The 18,356-nt window shown below is 53.9% G+C and overlaps 5 protein-coding genes across 5 annotated transcripts; 3 read left to right on the top strand and 2 right to left on the bottom strand.

Moving 5' to 3' along the window:
- Nucleotides 1-6: 6 nt before the first annotated feature.
- Nucleotides 7-2,572, bottom strand: HD553DRAFT_305089 (uncharacterized protein). The gene is made up of 6 exons (XM_046179109.1): nucleotides 1,581-2,572; nucleotides 1,118-1,497; nucleotides 727-1,051; nucleotides 540-669; nucleotides 433-482; nucleotides 7-356 (listed from the first exon to the last, which is right to left on the bottom strand). Exons 1-6 carry the CDS (start codon nucleotides 2,535-2,537, stop codon nucleotides 81-83), a joined length of 2,118 nt encoding a protein of 705 aa, XP_046039111.1. The 5' UTR covers nucleotides 2,538-2,572; the 3' UTR covers nucleotides 7-80.
- Nucleotides 2,573-2,774: 202 nt separating this feature from the next.
- Nucleotides 2,775-4,970, top strand: HD553DRAFT_305090 (amidase signature domain-containing protein). The gene is made up of 8 exons (XM_046179110.1): nucleotides 2,775-2,948; nucleotides 3,024-3,110; nucleotides 3,181-3,433; nucleotides 3,494-3,586; nucleotides 3,661-3,743; nucleotides 3,819-3,967; nucleotides 4,041-4,354; nucleotides 4,425-4,970. The coding sequence occupies exons 1-8, from the start codon at nucleotides 2,831-2,833 to the stop codon at nucleotides 4,822-4,824; spliced, it is 1,497 nt and encodes a 498-aa protein (XP_046039112.1). The 5' UTR covers nucleotides 2,775-2,830; the 3' UTR covers nucleotides 4,825-4,970.
- Nucleotides 4,971-8,412: 3,442 nt separating this feature from the next.
- HD553DRAFT_268187 (uncharacterized protein) lies at nucleotides 8,413-9,282 on the top strand (the record flags this gene model as incomplete). Its single annotated transcript, XM_046177565.1, has 1 exon — nucleotides 8,413-9,282. One exon carries the CDS (start codon nucleotides 8,413-8,415, stop codon nucleotides 9,280-9,282), a length of 870 nt encoding a protein of 289 aa, XP_046039113.1.
- Nucleotides 9,283-9,424: 142 nt separating this feature from the next.
- On the bottom strand, nucleotides 9,425-11,547 carry HD553DRAFT_280559 (P-loop containing nucleoside triphosphate hydrolase protein). The gene is made up of 3 exons (XM_046178106.1): nucleotides 11,297-11,547; nucleotides 10,369-11,211; nucleotides 9,425-10,299 (listed from the first exon to the last, which is right to left on the bottom strand). The coding sequence occupies exons 1-3, from the start codon at nucleotides 11,486-11,488 to the stop codon at nucleotides 9,574-9,576; spliced, it is 1,761 nt and encodes a 586-aa protein (XP_046039114.1). The 5' UTR covers nucleotides 11,489-11,547; the 3' UTR covers nucleotides 9,425-9,573.
- Nucleotides 11,548-15,753: 4,206 nt separating this feature from the next.
- On the top strand, nucleotides 15,754-17,506 carry HD553DRAFT_267937 (P-loop containing nucleoside triphosphate hydrolase protein; the record flags this gene model as incomplete). The annotated part of the gene is made up of 2 exons (XM_046177551.1): nucleotides 15,754-16,172; nucleotides 16,240-17,506. The coding sequence occupies 2 exons, from the start codon at nucleotides 15,754-15,756 to the stop codon at nucleotides 17,504-17,506; spliced, it is 1,686 nt and encodes a 561-aa protein (XP_046039115.1).
- Nucleotides 17,507-18,356: the final 850 nt, after the last annotated feature.

Below are 18,356 nucleotides of genomic sequence, written 5' to 3' on the forward strand. Positions count from 1 at the left end.
TTGACAACGCATGATGATGATTCTATGCGAATATGCATTATAACGGTCTCTCTCTCTCATGACAAGTATACCGGAGCAAGCTAGGCAGCACCCATCTTGGCCATCTTGCGGTCATGCCCTCTAGTCCTGGCAGCATTCTGATGACCCCTGCTGCTCTTGTTGGCACCGCCCCTGCCACGACCGCCACCTCCACCGCGACCTCCTCCGCTCCCGCCTCGACCTCTATCACCGTGACCACCTCCCCTTGCACCACCTCCACCGCCGCCTCCTCGATTCGGTTGGTTACCGCTGCGATCGGCAGGCGCTCGGTTACCCCTTGGGTCGCCATGACGACTCAAGATCTTGTCTTTCAAAGGCTGCGAACGAGTTGCACAGCTCATCAATTCAGTTATCCTTCGGTGGTCATTTCACCCGCGTTCTCGGCCGGCTTACATTTCTCTCAAGCATAATCTTCCAACCCTCCAGCTGTTCATCGCTCCAACCTAAAGGCCATTGCGATCAGTTGATTTGATCGGGCAACGTGACCAGCTTAGACTCACCCGTCTGCTGACGCATCTGTTCGCGCATTTTGCTCCTCCTCGTCGCAGCATTCCGCTCGAACGCGCTCGGATTCTGTAGGTACAGCTGCTCCAGATACACATCCTCCGTCCCCCCCGCGCCGACATCGTCCTGAAGGTGTCAGGTAATCAGCTTGCGAGTCTCGTCTAGACGAAGAGAGACACTCACATCTTCTTCGGAATTGACATAACTCTCCCCATCACTGCTCCCCTCTTCTCCCTCCCTGAGGTTCAGTCGTACACGCGCCTCCAACGCGTCCGTCTCGTCATCTAGTAGATCATCCTCATCGAGTTCCTCTTCGAAAGCGACAGTTCTGATCCTAGGCTCCTTTGCCTTGGAAGGTCCTGCCACGGCGGATCTCGATCGTCTCGCTTTCGCCTCTTCATGCTCAAGCTCGCGTTCGGCTTCTTCTTCCGAACGTTGTTGTTCGGTCAGACGGATGATAGACTGACGAATGTGGTCAGGTACTGCATTAGTGTACGAGTCCAGGTCGCTGTACAGATTGACTCTCAATCAGCATTACGAAGCGACCATTGATGGCAATCAACCTCCGACTGACTCGTCATTCTTTCCTTTTCCAAAGCTGAGTTTAGAAAAGTCCATGGGCATATCGTTGAAGATGTTGTCTCGCTTGAACGTCTTCCTGGCCGTCTTTTCCGGACTAGGCTGTCTACTCCTCTCCCTGCTACCCTCTGCCGAGGCATTACGACTAGCCCCCTCTCTCTCCTCACCCTGCGTGACAGCTCGTACACGTCGGCCCAGCTCTTTCAGCTCGGAGGGTAATGTGCTGTCTAGCATGGCGTTGGTCAACACGGTCACCGGATCATCTTCGCCGCCGTTCTCGCTTTTGTAATGAGCGAACCGAGGATGACGCAGAGCTTCATGTAAGAGCTCGGGAGGCATGTCGGGGAAGAGAACGAGGATGGGCGCAATCCGGTGCTGTGAAATAACATGATTGTGATTAGATTGACGACTCCTCAATATGAATCAGCCCGGTAGTTCAGTCTTATATCGGCGGATACCTTGATCATGACCGACTCGTCTTCTCGGTGCGTATGCAGCTTCATCCCGGAACTAAGTGACCTCAGCGCATCCATCTGCTTCTCCCCGATAGCCTGTTTCCCGCTCTCGCCAGACGAAAGGTCCATGGCTGCTTGGCCGTCTTGCTGCGCGAAGAGGACGTTGTAGTCATGACAGATCCCCGTGTTTACGAGTGTATCCGAGCCTTCGTTTTCCCCATGCTCGTCGATCATCTCCAACTTCCATTCCCTGTCCGAAGGAGGCAAGGGCTCCAATAGAGTATGCAAGAGGAGCAAGAGATGGCTTTTGGTCTGTATCTTCCGGGTCGCATCGAGCGATGTCAAAGGTAGACCGGATACGACCTCGTAGCTAACTTTGAGAATGCCGAAAAAGTTCCTCGCCTCGACGATGGCCGCTGCCATATTCGGATGTGCTCGAGCGTAGATGAAGAGAGAATAGGCGAGTCTGGGGATATGGGATTCGCCGGGATCTTGCCCCTTTTCGCACTTGAGCACCCTGGAGTTTTCTCGCTCTAGCAATCGCACGGTCGCCTCGATGACCTCTTGCTTGAGTGCCGTACCGAATGCTGCATTATCCTTGAGAGCACTGGTCACCAGTTGCCTGACCGTAGAGACATGGGTAGGATAGGCCAAGATGGCATCTAGGATGAATGTCGGGAGGACATCATCGAGAGCATCAGGGGCTAGGTCGACCAGCTTTACCAGGGCTTCTAGAGGCAAAAGATCGACCCTGACTGGAGGAAGCGTTCCCAAGTTTCGCAAGGACCTGCTGGCATGGATGTTGAGCCCGATTGCGACGTATTGTAAGACGTCATCGGAGGTCTCCTTTGGATCGGGTGCGGTGAGGAATGATCGAAGTTGAGCGTTGATGATCGCCAGGAGATCGTCAGCAATGGAGGCCGGCGGACAGCTTCGCGCAAGAGCTCGAAGATCAGGCATGCTCGATGATGTCTGTCAAGTAGGTAATCAGCTAATCAGCCTTGTCGATCGAAGGGAAGTGAAGAATGGACAAGAGCTGAATTTATGACCATGCATTCTGCAGCTAATGGCGTCAGATCGCTGCCTTTGAGGTTTACGTAAGCGCAGGATCTCATAGGGATCGACCGTCAGCCCAACTTTGGGATGTAGCGGTGAAATTCAAGAATCACAATCCTCTGGAATTCCAACTCCGCCCAACCGATTCTGATCCAGTAGTACTCGGCCTTGGTACTTTTTGGCGTCTCTCTTGCGCCATGAAGTCGACCCGCCCCATACTCAATGTCGCAAGAGCGAGCTCTATAAAACCAAGCCCCTTCACCTGGGTGCATCCGGGAGAAGGAATCGAAGCTCGGGCTACTGAGGTCACCGATCGTCCGTCAACTCTGCCATAGCTTTTGTTGCTTGATGCCTAGCTGAAAATCGGTTTCTCGTATCTATTTCGGTCAGAAAGGCTGAAGGGAAAACGGATCGCGATCAAGGACAACTTCATGCTTCGAGGTACCCGCACGACATGTTCATCCCGGATGTTGCAAGGCAAGCTTTGTCGCTGGACCCGATATGTCGATCCACAATAGCTAAATGTTCTCTGTTATCGTATCTTTAGAATTCGAATCTCCATACACGGCGACCTCTGTAAAGAGCTTGTTATCCTCAGCAGCATCTATCACTGGCAAAACGCAGATGGACGAATTCGGGATGGGAAGTATGACGAATAACCTTCCACCCGGTTCGCCGCCCGTTCATAATCCCTGGATACCCGGTTCAGCCGTTGAAGGGAGAGATGAAGTACAGGCTCGGTCAGCAGGGGGTAGTTCGGGAGGCAGTGCAGCAGCTGTCAAGAGTGGTCAAGCTTGGGCGTGAGTCGCTCTCGTATACCTCGAAATCGGATAATATTGATATGGTTACCGTCTTTATAGCGCTCTCGGGACGGATACTGGGGGTTCTGTACGTCTACCTGCATCGTACTGCGGACTGGTTGGGCTGAAACCTAGTCACGGCATGATCAGCCGGTAAGCATTCGCCTGTTTTCACACACAAGCCAAGTTTAAGCTAAGTGAATCGCATCTTATCGAGACGATCATAGACATGGCGTAGTCTCGTATGCCGATACGCTAGACTGTGTAGGTATCTTGGCATCGGAAGTCGATGATGCTAGACTGCTCTTCGGTCAGTCTGCGACCGTAAATCTCTAGGTCGACCTCTCGGACAGGGAATCTGATCCATCCTCTTTACCGTTTGTAGACGTCATGTCACATCCAGATCCTATGGATCCCAGTTGTGCGGCCGCGGAAGTACGGCATCGGGCTGAAGGTGTCGAATATGAAGCGAGGCAATCTATGAAGGGCCTACGAGATGGACGGCTCGATGGTGTTCGGATAGGCATCCCGATAGTAAGTCATCCGATTGCGACTGCGAATTACCTGGCTCGGACTGACCGATTGATTTCGGCTTTGATTTGTATAGGAAACATGTCTAGAGAAGGACTTGACGCCTCTCGACCTCGCCCCGTTCATCCGACATCTCCGTTCATTGGGAGCAACAATAGTACCGATCAGCATTCCTAGCATACGCCTGGCCCTGCCCGCTTACTACGTCTTAGCGTGTGCGGAGGCAAGTAGCAATCTCGCTCGATTTGGCGGCGGTTGGTATGGTGGTCAGAAGAGCGATCTGGAAGAGCCGGAAGGGTCAGTGGATCGAAGACAGTGGACAAGAAGATGGGGATTCGGACCAGAGGTCAAGAAGCGGATATTGGCCGGTACATATGCTTTGACAGCAGGGTGAGTGGAGGAAGTCATCTCTCAGTCGTCTTTCTGACTCGGACTAATGTATCCGAGATTTGCCATACAGGGCATTTAACAACTCGTATCTGAAAGCGCTACAACTGAGACAACGTCTAAGATCGGACTTGGACGCGATCTTCCGGTCCAGTCAACCTCAAGATCTGGACGACGTTACGGACGCCCCTTCACGAGGGGTAGACGTCTATATGCATCTGACCGCCATTCAGACGGCTCCGATCCTCGACTCGACGAGCTCGACCAGCCAGGACGCGCGAGGATACGCTCAAGACTTGTTGACGGTCCCGGCATCTCTCGGAGGTTTGCCTTGTATTTCGTTGCCTATAGGATTAGGTGCGGATGGCTGGCCAGTAGGTGCAAGTCTGACGGGTCAGTGGGGTAGCGAATCGGTGTTGATGGATATCGCCAAGATTGGGATGGCGAGCTATATTTCACCATCAGTCGAATAGTTGTACGATGGGCGGACATGCTGCATTTCACGATCTCCGCTATTTTCGCATATCGCCGTTTGTTGACATTCGATGTTGAGCTGTGTTGACACTACGAAACACTCCTGTACCCTGTACTCCTGCAAGCAAGTGCTACGAAGCTACAGTCAAACCCACGTACAAATACTACATAAAGAGCCTTACTACCAGCGATGATTCGACGATCTCCGACTGAAATCCCCCTCCGTCAGGAGGACATCGCCGACTTTGTCGCTAGACTCCAAGAGAAAAAGTCGGGGCCTTCCTCGGCGACCGATCGACCAGCCGGAACAGGTGGTAGCCAGCCGAACCCTCCCCATACACAACATCAGGGTCAGACTGGAACAGCTGGTCAAGCAATCAACATGGTTCAAGCCAACCGGGAGGCTCGGGCCGGGATGACCAGGGAGAGCAGGCTGGGCATGTGATATCATGGAAAGTGAGTCGCAGTGTCAAAAAGTCTAGATCAATCTGCTCTCGTGCCAAAGGATCAGGCTAACTCAGCTCACCGTGAAATGCTCTCTACTTCAGGCACTTAACCACGACATCTTCGAGCCAAATCTACGGAGATGGACAACACACACGAAGCCTTTACGATCGCGCAACGACCCTACACGACTCTTTGTACTGAAGAGATACCCCATGAATGTGTGATGATATGAATAACCGGACCTTCTTTGCCATTTGAAAACAGGCCAGAGATAGTCTGGTGTATCCTCTCAAGGAAGAGAGAGGCCCAAGGAGTCGAGCTTGACCGTGAACAGGAATACCGCATCAAGACAAGACCGGTATGCCTCTCTACCGGCTGATGGTTTCCCCCCGATACCTTTAACTTGAAGCTTGTTTACTACGCAAGGACGCTGTGAGAGTCTCGGAGATGACGGGTATATTGGTAAGAAAAGATCTATACATGTGGAGGAGGCCTTATAACAGGGATTTGTAAAAGCCATAGGGAAAGCCACGGCCCTGTCGATGCGGGAAAGAGTCTCGTTAAGTAAATATATCGCCAGCAGATGAGAGCTGATGAGGCTCACGTATGTGTTGAGTTTGTTCAATTGTTCGCAGCCCTCAGGCCGATAAGGAAACTGCAAATCCGGTATCAACTTCAGCGTTGTCCGATTCGTTGTACCACACGAGAGGGACAAGGCTTGACTTACCGGTCCGTACTGCTGCATCCCGTACGCATAAGAATGATTACCAGCATTTTGGTTCGCCAACTCGTTCATGGTCTTCAACTGCCCCGGGGCTTCCTGATGCGGCATCGTGGGGTCGTACATCATCTCCGCCTGCATGGTCCGGGCATCCATGGGAAGATCGTTGTACACCTGGTTCGTCTGGTTCTGAGGCAAGACAGTACCGTACGTCTGGTGGATGGTGCGGTTGGGGAGGACGATCATCGAGTGTTGTTGCATGGGCGATCGAGAGGCGGGGAAAGGAGGGGGTGAAAACTGCTGAGCGGTCTGATGGTGAGATAATGGTGCAGGACTTCCCATCATCGAGGGGTATATGGTCTGCGGAGACATGCCCATCATCGATCGGCCGCCTCCTTGATGTCCTTGGTGATGCGACATGGGCGGTGGACTGCCCATCATCGGTCGTGCACCTCCATTGTGCATGTGTTGGTGTGACATTGGCGGGACACTGCCCATCATCGAGGGATAGATGGTTGGAGGTGACATCCCCATCATTGATCCTCCTCGCTGTTGCATAGTGACGGCAGCCAGGGTATCAGGAAACGCCCCCATCTGAGATCCTCCACCCGCTCCCTGGTGCATCGACCTGGGACTCATCATTCCTCCGACAAGAGGCATTGCCATTGTTGGGTTGTTTTGCCTGGCAGGGTCGTTATCGGTAGGCAGCGACTGCTGGTTGACAGGGACGCTTTGGTTTTGGACGTGAAGCGGGAAAGAGGGGAACGGTGTATGGTAGGGCATAGTCTCGGGGTTTACTTCGATGATCGATGAGAGATGACCCGAGACCCATATCAGAACATATCAGGACCTTGTAACGGTACAGTAGCTATATACAAGTCCCTTTGAGTGATTCGGTCGTCAAACAGCTTCTTCGCACTCCCTTTGTCGTCCAGCCCTGGCACAATTTTGTACGAACATCTCGAGGGGGTCGAGATAAGCCTTCGGAAAACAGCATGTTCCTTATCGAACGGGTTTCACCTGTCCCGCTCGATTGCCCGTGCGACCAAATTACTGCGAGTGAGACCACATGCGCCGAGATGCCAGCGAAGTGCGATTCAAAGAAGTAGATATATTATTCCCTTCGTTCCGTGCCAGCAGCTCGATATGGGCCTCCTTTGTATACTCGAGCATACGGAAGCCTTACATGCGCGATAAAATCATTCTCGAGGCACGCTAAAGAAGTCTACACATGACACATTCGGCTGATGTCTGAGCGGATGGCCTCACATAAAGTTCCAATGATCTGCCTCGCGGTAGTTGCTGACATCTTTACGACTTCAGCGAGAATTACAGCGCACATCTACAGCCTCTTAAACACTGTTCGCTCAGCATATCAGATGTAAGATCCACATGATGACACCACCGAATGGCTGACAACACGACCCTGCCACAGAGAAGCACGTCAGAGTGTTACGCTTGGGGATCTTCCAAATTCGTTTCAGGCAGCATATGAAGAAAGCCTCGAATCATGACAAGATCGGCGGCGTTTCATCTAAACCTCCACCTCTAGCCCTCGAACTTCAGGGGATTGTTTCTGGTTTCAACGACGTAAATTCGCATCGACGATGTCCTTTGCGATGAGACAGCTGACGGACGAGCAACCCCCCGAATGACAGCTTGATAATTGCTAGGACTCGATGCTGTGCTCGATACGTCAGCATTAGCCCGAGGTATGAGACATGGAAAGAACTTGAGGAAACCTTATCGAGAAATTCTCCTTATGAAGTACACGAGCGAAGCAGGCGATCGATCGGACGTCGCGAGTTTCATGCTTACGCGCGTGTTTGATCCACGTCGGATGTCAACCCGAAACAACACAGCGCGTGTAACCGAGATCATCGGACAAGGTTTCGAGGGGAAGAGGGGGGTCCTTTCGATCTCGCTTTCTCCTTGCCGAGCCGGCCCGGCGTTTGATATTTGATCAAAGGAGGCCGATGACAGGGACGGCAGCACGGAGAATTTATCTGAATGAGACATTTGAAACCCCGATGTTTCGATCGGGATCTGTTGCGCTTACCGTGTGAAGGAGAAAAGAAGGTTTCGAGCAAGATCGTAGAATATACAAAATCAAAACAATGTCAGGAAACTCCCCGACCTGTGTTGATGTATCGCCATACCATCGATGAGGCTGTGCATATGCTGTGCCGCCATCCTAATCATCATCGAGATCGAGAAACAACGATTCAGCCCAGATCGAGCTGGCCCAGATCGCTGATACCTAGCCGGTCTAGATAAATACCCCAAGAGTATATACTCATAACCCATACCTCCTCGAGCGTCACCCACCTCTTCCAACTCCAACCCTGCCAACCAAAACCTGTACCAAACCACAAACACTTGAAGCACATCTACGATGGCCCACCTTAACCTCGTCGTCATGCGCATCGCCCTCCTTGCTCTTGGCATCATCGCCGCAATTGTACAGAGCCCTTTGTGCATCTTGCGCACATTATCCGGCCACTTCACACTCAAGGACCTCTTCGTCCTCATGATCGACATTCAAATTGGTCTCCTCGCCCCCTTCTACCTCCTCTCGGTCATCGATCACCAATGGCTTCTCAGCCTCGGATCTTTCCCATACGCATATCAACCTATTCATAACCTCGGTCGGAGGGGGTTCGACCTCCAACTCGTCCTCTACGAGACCTTTCACGGGTCGATGACTGCCAAGGTCGTACACGGACTCGTCATCCCGATACAACAATTCAGCTGGCTCTTTCTCGTTAGCCGGACCTCGTCGGGTCCCGCCCAGCTTGCGCTCGCGATCCTTTTGATCGCCCAGGCCGTTTCATATAAAGATGTCCGGGTCGGCATCACCGTCCTCGTTCTCAACGCTGCGCTATGCATGCTAGGACATATCCTCCACACCGCCTGCCCCCACGCACTACATACGGACAATATCAAGATCCTCCTCTTCCTCGCCACCCTCTTCGAGATGCTCTCTCACTCGGAAGAACCCCTTCCACCCGCCATCGAGGGTTCCAAAGCGTTCGGCGAACTAGCCAACAAGTCGTACATCTCCTCCCCGGGTCTCGTCGCTCAGCTGGCCATGATCGGCTTCACCTCCGAGCTCGCCGCCGGGGTGCCAGGGAGGTTGTTCAACATCGCCGTGTACAAGGGAATGTACCGATTGGGATACCGGGGGACGGCAGTGATGGATGTCGGGGAGGCGAAGGAGCGAGGAAAGGACATTTTGGCGGGGGGTTGGGAGGCGGACGTGTTGACGAGCGGGCTGGGCGGGCTGTAGGCCAAGGTCTTGGACCGAAACGACAGCGGCATCATGATCGCCACCGACGATTTAACGACACAAAACGCCTCGGCCGAGCCGGACGTTCAGCTCGAACCACCTTAAATACACGCAACAAAGCATCGACACGAGGACCTTGAATCCTCCACCTCCCTCTTCCTGAACTCGACATCATCCAGCCTCTGACTCGTCATCTATAGAAAATATGCATGTAGCCTTACGCACAAACGATTACAACCCTTATTAGATGCGATTCATTCCCCTTGTCGACTCGCCGCTTCCGTCACGTTGTCACTCTGAATGATCCACCCTCCCATCCTTCAGCCGAAAGACCTTGCCCTCACCCGCGTCCCAAGGCACCTCGGAGTCGTAATGACTGACCACGACCACAGCCTGCTCCACCCCCTCGTCCCGTCTCATCTCCTCCCACTCCCGCTCCAACACCCCTTTACACACCTCCCAAGCGTGCTCGTCGATCGTCTGGCTGAACTCGTCCAGGACGAGCAATCTCGGTCTAGACACGATCGAACGGAGGAAGAGGAGCACGGCCTGTTGACTAGCCGGGAAGTGTGAGAATTCGCAGTCGTAGATCGAGTCGACGTCGGTCCGGTTGTGAGAGGCTTGTCTGCCCGATCCTGACCGAGCGGGCGCGGCGAGTTGTCCAACGAAAGGTTGTAGTAGGGATTTTATCCGTTTGACCTGTTCGGGCGTGAACTCTCGTCGGGAAAATACGCCTTCGTACCCCGATCCAATAGCTTCCCCAGCTGTCAACCGCATGTTTCTGGGGAACGCGGCAAAGATTTCTGGTGAGGTATGTCCAATCCATGCTCGGAGGTACGGCATCGGGATTTCTCGTCGAGGTTTGGAAAAGATGAGTAGGTTGTTCGCTGGCATGGCGTATGACCGGGGATGATGGCCGAGGAGGAGAGAGAGGATGGTGGTCTTGCCTGATCCATTGGAGCCCTGGAGGTGGATCTTGTCGCCAGGGTAGATCGACCAGGAGACGTCGTCAAGGACCTAGGCATGATGAAGTTGAAGTGAGCGACCAATCCTTGCATATGCTTAGATCTGACAGACACGACTTACCTTCTTGCTCCCATAAGCCACATTGACGTCCTTCATCCTCACGACCGGTTCTCTCTGAGCGCTCTCCTCCTTCTTATCGACCACACCTCCTTCTTCTCTCCTATTCCTCTCTTTGGTTGCTACCTCGGCCGAGCGATACACCTTCCCCGCCTCCTTCTCCCTGGCCCGCTCAACGTACTCCTCCTTGGATCCCGTCCAGACCTCATCCTCAGTGACCTGAGCGACCTTATTAATCCACTTTGGCATACCTACCAATCCTGCGCCTCGAAGAACTAGGATCGTTCTCATCCGCCTCTGCTCTTCGACTACGTCGACGTCGTTCGCACCCTGGTTGCCTTGACCGCTGTTCACCTTGCCTAGAAGCTCGGCGATGTCCTCCCGACTCCCCACATCCAACCCAGCAAAGGGATCTTCCAGGATAACCATCCTAGCTCGACTAAGAAGGACCGCTCCTAGTCTCGCTCTTCTCGTCTGTCCGCTACTGAGGCCGATCAGCGGGGTTTGGAGGAGATAGGAGACCCGGATTTGGGTTGCTATACGTTCGATCTCGAGTAGTTTCTCTTTACTAGTGTGATCCGCCGATGGAGATAGCCCAATGTGAATGTTGTTGTCGTTCTCGGCCTCTGGGTAGAGCGAGAGATAGTGATCCAACAGAGTCCCCCTGTCTTCGTCCTGCAACGCCCCGTACCTCGCCGTATAGTCCGTAAATTCCCCGCCTGGAGATGGTCGCGAAAATGTCAAGTGCCTGATGAGGGGATAGGGCGAGTTGGGAATGGAGGAAGTGTAGGGAAACGGGCCTGGTGAGGGTGGAGTTGGGTGGAACTTATGCTTGGACAGCAAAGTCTGTGAATGGGCAGAGGTTCGAAGTTCGAGCCGGATCAGCTCGTCTTCTCGTACCGAGTCGACGTCAACTCATGACAAAGCTCACCTGAACCAACCTCCTTCTTCCCTCTCCATGTCCAACGATGGCCAAACCATCATCTCCCTCTGAACTCAGTTGAAGCCCCTTGGCGGAGAACCGGAGGAGTGGGGAGACGTTCGACCTGGGAGGTGTCGGTGTGCCCAGGGGAAAGACCTGGGTATTACCCGGGATGGCTATCAGCGGGAGAGGACGCTTCATGCTTGGTTTAGACAAGCTGTTTATGACTCTATCGGGTATGATATTCTTGATGTATAGCGTGACCCAAGGTCATTGACAATCCAAGGAGGTGTTCGTGACCCTGTAGACTCTCCGAGTCAGGTCAACCCCGACCCGAAATTCGCTTACGTCATCGCATAATCGACTCTCGGAATCAAAATTCTACCTCCGGCGATTGACCGATGCCCGAGGTCAGCTTCGTAAATGCAAGGCCGCGTTTTGTAACGTCAATTGGCCAAGGGTCCTTCCTTCTTCGATTTCGAGCAGGTTTGAATGCAGAAGAAAGCGAAGGTAGATGAGACGAGGTGAGACGGAGATGATCCAAATGATCGGTCGAGCTCCATAGCGCCTCACCACCTGCCACGAGGCTGCAACGCGTTGATTCGTGGGATGGATTCGTTTGGGATTGGCGATCTTTGAAGATCAGAATTGAAGAGTAGGGTGATCAGAAGACCACGTTAGGCACACTCACAAGCAACATCCTTCCTTCTTGCCTCACGTCTATCCATTGAGACGCGGAAAGAAGTTGGGAAGAGGAACGCAGTCGGTCTCCCCGATCGGGCGTACAAAGAAGAGAAGTCGAGCTGACGTTTCATCTTCAGATGGTGTCATCCCGCGGCAGAAGTTTTGTCCAGTGAAACGCTCGTCGCCTGTTCTTCTCCTCCTGTCTCGGTCTCATACTGTCTATTCCACCTGCGTTGTTGCCCGATCAGTCGAATCATACCACCACTGGCCACCGGCGACGTGAAACATGTACCACCTGGCTCGTCGGCTCATCATCCCTCGATCGATCGACGGACCGCGGGTTTGATCATCGCAAAGTGGGTTTACGTCGAGTCTCACCTCTGGAGGAGTAGCTTAATGAAAGCGGACGCGTTTGAGGACGCGCGCCGCGAGGCAGCTCAAGGCAGGGGAGAGAGGGCGGGTCATGCTAAGCAACTGGGAATCGCTCATTTAGCTCGTCCATCCAACCTCGAATACAATTCGATCTCTCCTACTCTCTCCTCTCCTCACATACAACAACAGCATCTAGGACAGAGGATTGCATCGTTCACTGGACATCGTGGACCAAACACACATACCTCTTTGCTCCTCTCCCTCATCTCGTCCTATTCACACGACAAACACGCTCGCTGCATCCCACACCGCAGCTGAGCTCATCTCACCACCTCTCTCTCGCATACTCGCATTGAGTGCTTGTTACTCCATCAAACATCGACATCCAACTCGTTCATCTTACAGTCACCATATTAGCTTATTTCCCCACTATATCCTTGCCGTCGATATCACTACACACCGGTCGGCTCAAAACACCTAAATTCGTCTTACGTACGACCCCCGCATAACGTGCCGTATTGGCCCACAACCTCACCGAAAACCGATCGATTCAACTCTACCTATCACATCAGCTCAAACATCCAGTTTCATTGAGCGCCTCTTCTTGAGATCCTCGTATCGTGAGTTCGGTTTACCATCACGGTCCGGCTGTACTCGAGCTACCAGCGCGGAAGGGAAGCTGTATTCTTCCGATAATGGGATGACGGGTCGAGCTTGCGCTGGCCAGAAGACGTTCTTCAAATTCGGGAAATTGAAAGCTGATACCATAAATTTCACTCTTGCCCTCTTTTGCTTGTTCTAGTCAATTTTTGGCGGATTTGGAATAGGTCAAACGTCCGACGTATACTAGGACCGCTCAACCGCATCAACACGAAACGAAACGATCAGGCGACTGAAATACGACCACATTGTATTGCACCATCAAAAGACGCATTGAACTAGCAGAGTCGGTACGAGTAGCAAAGATCAACTGCAAAAATGGCACCTACTACCCGGTCGGCTGGTCCAGTTTGCGAGACGGAAGGGTGTGGTGGAGGATCTGATTCAGGTTGTCAGTATCCCGACGGCCACGAGGGACAGCAGCAGCAGCATACAGAGGCTGGAGAGGGAGAAGATGTCACCGTCGTACATCAGCAGCATCAACAGGACGTGCACAACGATGGACCGGGCGTATCTACCCGTTTACGCCTGAGACGGGTCGAAGTGGAAGAAGATACCATTCAAGTCCAAGTCCCTGTGCTTGCTACTGCCGGGCCTTCTTCACAGCGAGATCAACACATCGTTACCTCCAGCGGATCGTCGTCATCAACAGCAGCCCAGTTGCTGGGAGGTTGTGGGAAATCGGAAAAAAAGGGCCGACCGATCAAGCTCGGTGGACCGGGGAAGGAGAATGTTCCTCCGCTCGTTCTGAATGGACATGTGCTTGTCGGGATCGATGGGAGTGATGATGAGGGTGATCACGAGCATCATCAGCTTCGTCATCAGCAACGGCGCCAACTCAACCAGGACGAGAACGACAATCCAGTAGACGAAGATGAAGATGAGCTGAACCTCCGGCCCGCCATCGGTTCGAGCTCGACCCGCCGACGTGAACCTCGAGAACCTCGAGCTACCGCCAGTACGGCAGGGATGAGCGTCGACGTAGGTCCTTGTTCCTCCCCTGTCGGCATGTCGAGCAGTCGGGCGGGGAAACAACCCGAGTCCCGTCAAGCTCCGTCCGTTCCTGCCTCGCCATCTGCGCCTTCCTCAACAGGGAGAAAAGTCCTCAGGAAATCGCGGACTATGGGTTCTCTATCCGGTGCATTGATCTCGACCAGGTCCCGATCGGATGGGCGTGGGATCAAAACGAGGTCGGGTAAAGTAGCCGGGACGACTACGGACGGGGATTCAGGGATGGATATCGATGAGGAAGGCGATGGGGATGTTTTCGAGATGACCGATCAGGAGGACGAGGATGAAGGGGTCGTCTTGTCAGTCATCGAGACCGTACCTGAAGAGGACGAGGACGCCAAACGCCGGAAGCGTCGAAGGACCGAGGGTGGAGCTACGGCCAACTCTGCCTTGACTTCGACTACATCTTCGACCCTGACCTCTACTGGCAGGTCCAGGTCGGGTCTGATCAGCAGTACCAACCTGCAAGCGGTTGCAGAGGGTGGATTGAATCTGCCCGGACCGACTGGCAACCCCAGCTCGGCTCGATCTAGGTTCGCCACGTCGAGTGGCATGAGGACGAGGTCAGGAACAACCATCATGCCCATGCCCTTGCAGCGATCGTCAACGGGGCGGAGCCGAACAGGTGCGGACACGCCTTCGGCCGCCTCGACCTCGTCTGGCTCTGGATCGACCAGCTTGGGAGCGCCTAGATTAGGGTCGAGGCCAAGGACTTTGTCTCAGAGTTCTAGCCATTCGAGTCTGAACGGGGTCATGATGCAGGTCGCCGCTGCGTCGGGCTCGGGAGGTAACAACGGCAGTAGCAGCGTTGCCAATGGCAACAACACGACCCCGGGACGGCTCTCTCGAAGTGTCAGTTACGCCTACGGATTTCCTGCTTCGGGCGAGTCAGCTGTTAGCCAATCTGGACAACGGGGGTCCCAGGCTAGCGAGCGCAGGACGTTGCGCCGGAGCGACAGTTCCAGGTCGAGCATGAGTTTGAAGCGCAAGGATCGAGAAATGAGCGTGAGCAGCATGATCAGTGTCAGGAGTGAGAACATGTCGGGTAAGTTTGGTAGTCATGGTGCGATCACAATTTCGACATCGGCTGACATGCCGTGCCGTGTACAGTACCTCCAGCCTCATCGTCCTCGATGACCTCGTCATCCTTCAACTTTTTCGCACCGGCACAGACTTCTTCGTCCACATCGAGCATTTCGGACCCGTTCGCATCGGCTTTCGGATCACTTTCGGGAGAAAAGCGTCGGGTTACCCCTGACATGGATGTCGACATTGATGTCGACTCGGGCGAAAGCTCAATCAGTGGGGCCAAGCAAGCGAACCGCCTCTTGTTCCCCTCGTCACCCTCGACAAGAAAGACGCCCGCGTCTCCCCGAAGGAGTAGCAGGAAGCCTCGCTCGACTGCGGTCGACGATATACCCACCTCTTCACCCCAGGCGGGCAGGTTATTCTCGCCCAGCCGGCCTGCCACACCTACACGTCAGGTCGACCCGGACGCTACTGTCGATCCGAACGTGACGCCTCGTCGAACTCGTCGACTGCAAGCCAATCGTGAGGGGTCTTGCACGCCTACAAGGACACCGGGAATGTCAATCAGCGATGACATTTCACCTTCAGCATCGCAAGAGAGCGAGCAGATCATCACACCCAAAATCTCTCGGATCGTTTCCAAGTTGACGCTCGATCAGAAGCTGCAGCAGGTCGCCAACCGCCAGCAGGAGGAAGAGGAGGAAGACTCGATGGAGGATGAAGGTGTTGCTATCAGCGGACCTAGCCTAAACCCGTACAAGTCGCTGAAGATGGCTCTTAGGTGTTCATCTGCCGGTGTCGATGCTGGTAGCGTTATTGTTGGGCGTGAAGATGAAAAGGCCGCCGTGGGAAAATACCTCGAGACTGGTAGAATCGACGGTACCTTGAGCAAACCTCGAGCGCTATATATCTCGGGCGCCCCGGGTACTGGCAAGACCGCTCTGGTCACTTGCATTTCGAACGAGCTACGTGAACAAGGTTGGGATACCGCCTTTGTCAACTGCATGGGAATGACTGGAGGACGCAAGGAGGACGTCTGGAACAGGATCGCCATGGCGTGGGGACTGGAAGGCAAGGGTGAACGGGCCGTAGAGACTGGTCTGCGAGCGGCCTCTGCTTCCGACAGACGGTGAGCATAGCGGTTCGAAACATGTCGTGCGTTGCCTTGCTGACGGTGTCATGACGCTGCTTCATAGTCTTCTTATCCTGGACGAAGTTGACGCGCTTCTAACCTCTACCTCGTCGGCCAATGCCAACAACACCCTTCGAAACCTGTTTACACTCCCCTCTACCTATACCCAAACCACGGTGCGAGTCGTCGCCATTTCCAACTCTCTCGATCTAACAGCTCGTCGATCGATCTCTTCGGCCCTGGCCGAGCTCTCTCCCGACAATCTGTCTTTTACCGCCTACGGATCCAAGGAGATGATCGCCATCGTCAAGTCGCGCGTTGCTGCGGTCAAGACGGATGCCATGCGTGACGGACGTGACGTTGTCGAACTGGACGAAAAGGCAATCGAGCTCGTGGGGCGCAAGGTCGAAGTCAGCAACGGTGATTTGAGAATGTGCCTCAATGTCATGGTGGAAGCCGTCGGGACGGCCGAGGCCGACTGGAAGCGCAAGTCTGCCGCCGGAGCAGCCGATATCGCTACACCGAAAGGCACATCCACGACCGGGCAATATCTCGAGTCCATCGTTCCCCCAACGAAGGTCGCGCTGCATCACGTGCTCAAGGCGTTGACGAGCTCGATCGCCAAGCTGAAAGCCAATGTCGCTAGCTCGTCTCCGTCCGGTAATGGCTCGGCTGGTGGTGCGTTGGACACCAAGGTTCGCTCGCTCAACGTCCAGGTCAAGAGTATCCTGCTAGCCCTGCTTATCGCCCGTCAACGAGTCCGACTCGGCTTGCGTCCTGCATACGTCTCGGCGCAGTCATCGTCGTTCACCACCAATAACAACTCCACCGCTTCGTCATCCAGCAGCAACGGCAACGTCATCACCAACCCTGACCGAGTCACGCTCGAGCTCCTCTTGCCCACCTACACCTACTTGCTGAATCACGCCTCGAGTTCGCTTCCTCCCGTCGGCCAGACCGATTTCATGGACCTCCTCATGCAAGCCGAAGTCATCGGGCTCGTCTCCCTCGGCTCGTCTTCGTGCCCTTTGACCCCGACCAAGACTCCTTCGAGACGAGGCAAAAGGTCAGGCTCGGGTAAAGACCGGACGGTCGAATTGATGGTCAAGGATGAAGACCTGGTCCGATCACTAGGTTTGACACCGCCGCCGACTGATGCGGCGGGAAAGACCTTACCGGCACCAGCCTCGGGGGTGATGGAGAGCGAAATGAGGGGGATGTGGACGAGGGAAGAGTCGAGGTGGAAGCGGGCTCTTGAGGGCAAGACGAGGCAAGCCGAGACCTTGGAGCGGAACGCCTCTCGGGGTCAGCTCGGTTTCGACGAGGTTTAACTCACTCGGTCCGGGTGACGGTCCACATGGGGAACAAAACTTTACATCAACAGCTTTACATTTTCCTTCCGAGCATTTCTATGTTGTCATTTCGTATCTATACTGTAGCAACTTGCATTCTGTCCACACGTATGACATTTCATTACATCATACATAACATCACGCATTGGGAGGACCTCGCTGGATCCCGATACCAACGATGCCGATGAATTTCGCCGTATCGGGTTCCGGATGTTCGACCCAGTCGCCCATTCGCAACCCATTGTTGGACACCTTAATCTCGTCGTGCTGGAAGTATCAGGCGAGTTTCCGATTGGTGGTACCCATGAGTGCGCTGGCTCGAACCGATCCTCAGGGTCGGATCTGGTCAATCGCTCCGACCCAAATCCCGATGTAGCCAAGTCCTCGCCTGGGAGCCTTGCATGTCGACCAAGGTGGTTGACGGCAAAAGAGTTCCTACAGTACTTCGGTCTTGTAAACCAGCAGATGGGCCAAGAGATACAATGAACCGGCGCGCACCCTCTCAATAACGGTGTGAAACAGAGCAAAAGCCGTACCACCTTGTGGGTGGTGATGTAGGCGGAGTCGAAAGTCGCCAATAAGAACGGCAAGATGAAGAAACATATAGTAGACGAACACTCCAAACAGCTGTTTGCTTGCAAATGCTGCGAGTCTCAATATCTCACACAAGAAGAACTCAAACGCCATCGTGAGTCCAGTCACATACAATTGATCGTTGGCATCCTAATTGAGTTAGAGAGAGAGCGCAGAAATGAAATTCAAACACGATGTAGAGTGGGGCGGGAAATGGCTACAAAAATATCGGGTTTGACGGCGAAAGATACCAAGC

This window comes from Filobasidium floriforme (genome assembly GCF_021052385.1).
Source record: "Filobasidium floriforme strain CBS 6241 chromosome Unknown HD553scaffold_3, whole genome shotgun sequence".
Lineage (NCBI taxonomy): Eukaryota > Fungi > Basidiomycota > Tremellomycetes > Filobasidiales > Filobasidiaceae > Filobasidium > Filobasidium floriforme.

Coding starts and splice junctions, on each gene's coding strand:
- HD553DRAFT_305089 (XM_046179109.1), bottom strand. CDS start 2,537: ATGCCTGATCTTCGAGCTCTTGCGCGAAGCTGTCCGCCGGCCTCCATT. Junction 483..539: donor ACAGATGCGTCAGCAGACGG/GTGAGTCTAAGC, acceptor AATGGCCTTTAG/GTTGGAGCGATGAACAGCTG. Junction 357..432: donor AGATTATGCTTGAGAGAAAT/GTAAGCCGGCCG, acceptor ACTCGTTCGCAG/CCTTTGAAAGACAAGATCTT.
- HD553DRAFT_305090 (XM_046179110.1), top strand. CDS start 2,831: ATGAAGTCGACCCGCCCCATACTCAATGTCGCAAGAGCGAGCTCTATA. Junction 3,111..3,180: donor TTCATCCCGGATGTTGCAAG/GCAAGCTTTGTC, acceptor TCGTATCTTTAG/AATTCGAATCTCCATACACG. Junction 3,744..3,818: donor TGATGCTAGACTGCTCTTCG/GTCAGTCTGCGA, acceptor TACCGTTTGTAG/ACGTCATGTCACATCCAGAT.
- HD553DRAFT_280559 (XM_046178106.1), bottom strand. CDS start 11,488: ATGAAGCGTCCTCTCCCGCTGATAGCCATCCCGGGTAATACCCAGGTC. Junction 11,212..11,296: donor GAAGAAGGAGGTTGGTTCAG/GTGAGCTTTGTC, acceptor GCCCATTCACAG/ACTTTGCTGTCCAAGCATAA. Junction 10,300..10,368: donor TGGCTTATGGGAGCAAGAAG/GTAAGTCGTGTC, acceptor CATCATGCCTAG/GTCCTTGACGACGTCTCCTG.